The following is a 2,587-nucleotide window of genomic DNA, read 5'->3' as shown; positions in this document are numbered from 1 at the left end:
AGGTTCACTTTCTAGGGTGGGGTAAATAGTGACCAATTTCTGGGGGACTCCAAATGAGTTTCGCTGCAGATGTCAGGGGGGCTGGGGGCAGAGGAGGTTTTGACTCTGGAATTGAGAATTGCTCAGACGTTTAACACGGGAATGGAGGCAACATTTCCTGAGCTGCCCAGGGATTGGCAGGGCCGTCGCCATGGAGCTCGGCTGAGGATTGGCCCCACCCCCTGGATGCTGTCAGACCCTGGGCCTGGCTGTGTGTGGACCTGGGCTGAGCCGACGTGCCCGTTCCGGGTGGGAGCGAGGGGCTAGGCCTGGCGTCTGCCGAAGGAAGCAGCCTGGGGGAGGCAGGTGGCTCCCAGGCACCATTAGAAATCTGAGCCCCCCGGGAGGTGGTGGGGGAGCAGCAGAGCCCAGGGGAGATGGGAGCGTAACCCCAACTCTCAGATCCCTGCTCTCTGGGCCCCAGGAGGCAGCAGGTGGGCGGGAAGCGCGAGGCTGCCCCCTGCTGGGGGGCGGCGGTGCTGCTTGGGCAGGCAGAAGCTGTGGGCAGGGGCAGGGGCTGCCCCAAGGCTGCAGGGACTCAGGCTTTGAACCTGGGCCACTTGCTGATGACCCCGTAGAGGGCGTTCCCGGGGCAGCTGGTCGGGTTCACGTTGCGATGCCCCTTCAGGGTGTAGCTGCGGCTCAGGAAGCCCTTGGAGACGGCGCATTGGATCAGGCTCTTGCCGGCGTTCAGGGCGGCATTGTTGGGGACTCTGCCTGCAGGACAGAGCAGCCCCCTGTTAATCTCACCTGGCCCCTCTCTGCTGCTCAGGGGATGTGACTGTGGCCTGAATAAATAACCCCCCTCTGCCCACGCTCTCGATTGACCACGTCGATGTCACTCCCTCCCTCCCATCCCGCATTCAGCATTGCATCTCCCCTCTGCACCGCTGCATTTGCTTACCAAGGTCCCTCCCCCCACCCCTATCCTGGCCCAGTGCCCCAGCCTGGTACCCCATGGAGGGGGAAGGGGAACTCCACAGGGGTGGAGCCCAGCGGGATGGTGGTGAGGCCAGCTGGGTGTCAGGTCAGCAGGGGAGAGCAGGTGTGGGCGGGAGCCCTGCAGGAGGGATTCCCAGCTCCCCTCGGGGCCTAGCTGGGGAAATCCGTACAGACGGGACCCACGTACTGGTGAAGCTGCCCAAGAAGCTGAATCCCAGCGACTTAGAGTTCCAGTTCTTGGCGTGGGCCCCCATGGTGCTCCAGCCTCTGCCCTCGTAGACGTTGCCGTCCTCGCCGATCAGGAAGCTGCAGGCGGAGCGCAGTGTGAGACCCGCACAGGCACGTCAGCCGCAGCCTCCCCTCCCCATCGCTCCCGGCAGCTCCCCCAGGGTCGTCGCTGCCCCTGCCCGGGTTTGAACCCGGGACCCTCGGAGCTAGAAACTCAATCCTCTGCCATGGAGGTAAAGACCAACTGAGGAAAGGGACTGGATTGGCGGGGCCCTCACCTGTATTGCACTGTTTGGCCATTAGGTGGCGCGGTGTGTAACACCCCTTATGGAAGCAGCCCTGGGCCCCAGCTGGGGGGCGAGCGAGGGCTGTAGCCAGCCCAGATCTGGGGCAGGAGAACAGCGCTGGGACCCGCCGCCCTGCAGGAAATTCCCAGCTGGGTTTCCATCCCCCGACATCACCATCTCAAAACATTTCATGGAGCAAAATCTCCGGCCCGGTTTTCGTTGCGGGGCGTCGGGCCAACCCCAGGGAAAGGCGTCGATAACGCCAGCATGGGGCAGTGTCAGAGACGAGCAGGGCGCAGGCCGCGTGGCGTCTGTCGGCCGAGCTCCTGGCACAACCCAGGGGCTCCCTGGGGCCCTCCATCCCCCACCAGCTCCATGACTGCCCCTTCCCATCCCCTGCTCTTCAGGGACTCCCTCAGCCCCCTCCCAATCTCCCCCTGCCAGGGGCTCTGTGCCACCACTCCCCTCCCCTTATGCCAGGGTCCCATTCTCACCCCCTGCCAGGGGCGGTCTGTGCCTCCCATTCCGTCCAGCTGGGGCTCTGAGCGCACCCTCCCCAATACCCTCCTTTCAGCCAAAAATATTAAATATAAAAATCAAATCTCTGCTGTGGAGAATCCCCCCCTGCCCCCAGCTCTACCCTGAGTGTGGTCTCTGCTGCCCCCCTGTGGATGCTTGTGGGCAGTGGCCCCGAGTCTCCCCCATAGCTGTGGCGAGGCCCCCATCCTGCCCCGCTCACTTGTAGCCGATGTCGGACCAGCGCCGGGTGTTCATGTGGTAGTTCTGGATGCCCTTGACCTGCCGGCTGCAGGAGGCCTGTGAGGTGCAGGGATTCCCTGCCGTGTGGTGGATGATGACAAAGGGCACCGGGGTTTTCAGTGGGACCCTGCTTTTTGGGGCCCGGGCCCCCCACTGGGAGCGGGAGATGATGCGGGGACAGCCTGTGCCATGCGGGGGAGGGGAGAAAGGGCTGGGTTAATGTGGCTGCCCCCCACCTGCCCCCAGCCCACGCAGCAGGATCGGGACCAGGGCCGGTGCTCTGAGTGGGGCCATGGCAATGGGGTGGGGGTGGGGCCAGCCAAGGCCGTGCA

General features: G+C 64.4%; 1 protein-coding gene across 1 annotated transcript; it reads right to left on the bottom strand.

Moving 5' to 3' along the window:
• Window positions 1-577: 577 nt before the first annotated feature.
• On the bottom strand, window positions 578-2,437 carry LOC113409182 (peptidoglycan recognition protein 1-like; the record flags this gene model as incomplete). The annotated part of the gene is made up of 3 exons (XM_026662831.1): window positions 578-756; window positions 1,169-1,287; window positions 2,236-2,437. Coding segments are annotated over 3 exons (500 nt in total), but the record flags the coding sequence as incomplete, so codon positions are not given.
• Between the last annotated feature and the right edge of the window lie 150 nt (window positions 2,438-2,587).

This window comes from Terrapene carolina, unplaced genomic scaffold (genome assembly GCF_002925995.2).
Source record: "Terrapene carolina triunguis isolate 2854851 unplaced genomic scaffold, T_m_triunguis-2.0 Scaffold30614, whole genome shotgun sequence".
NCBI lineage: Eukaryota > Metazoa > Chordata > Testudines > Emydidae > Terrapene > Terrapene triunguis.
The sequence above is the reverse complement of the archived record's forward strand: the minus strand, read 5'-3'. Positions and strand labels throughout refer to the sequence as shown.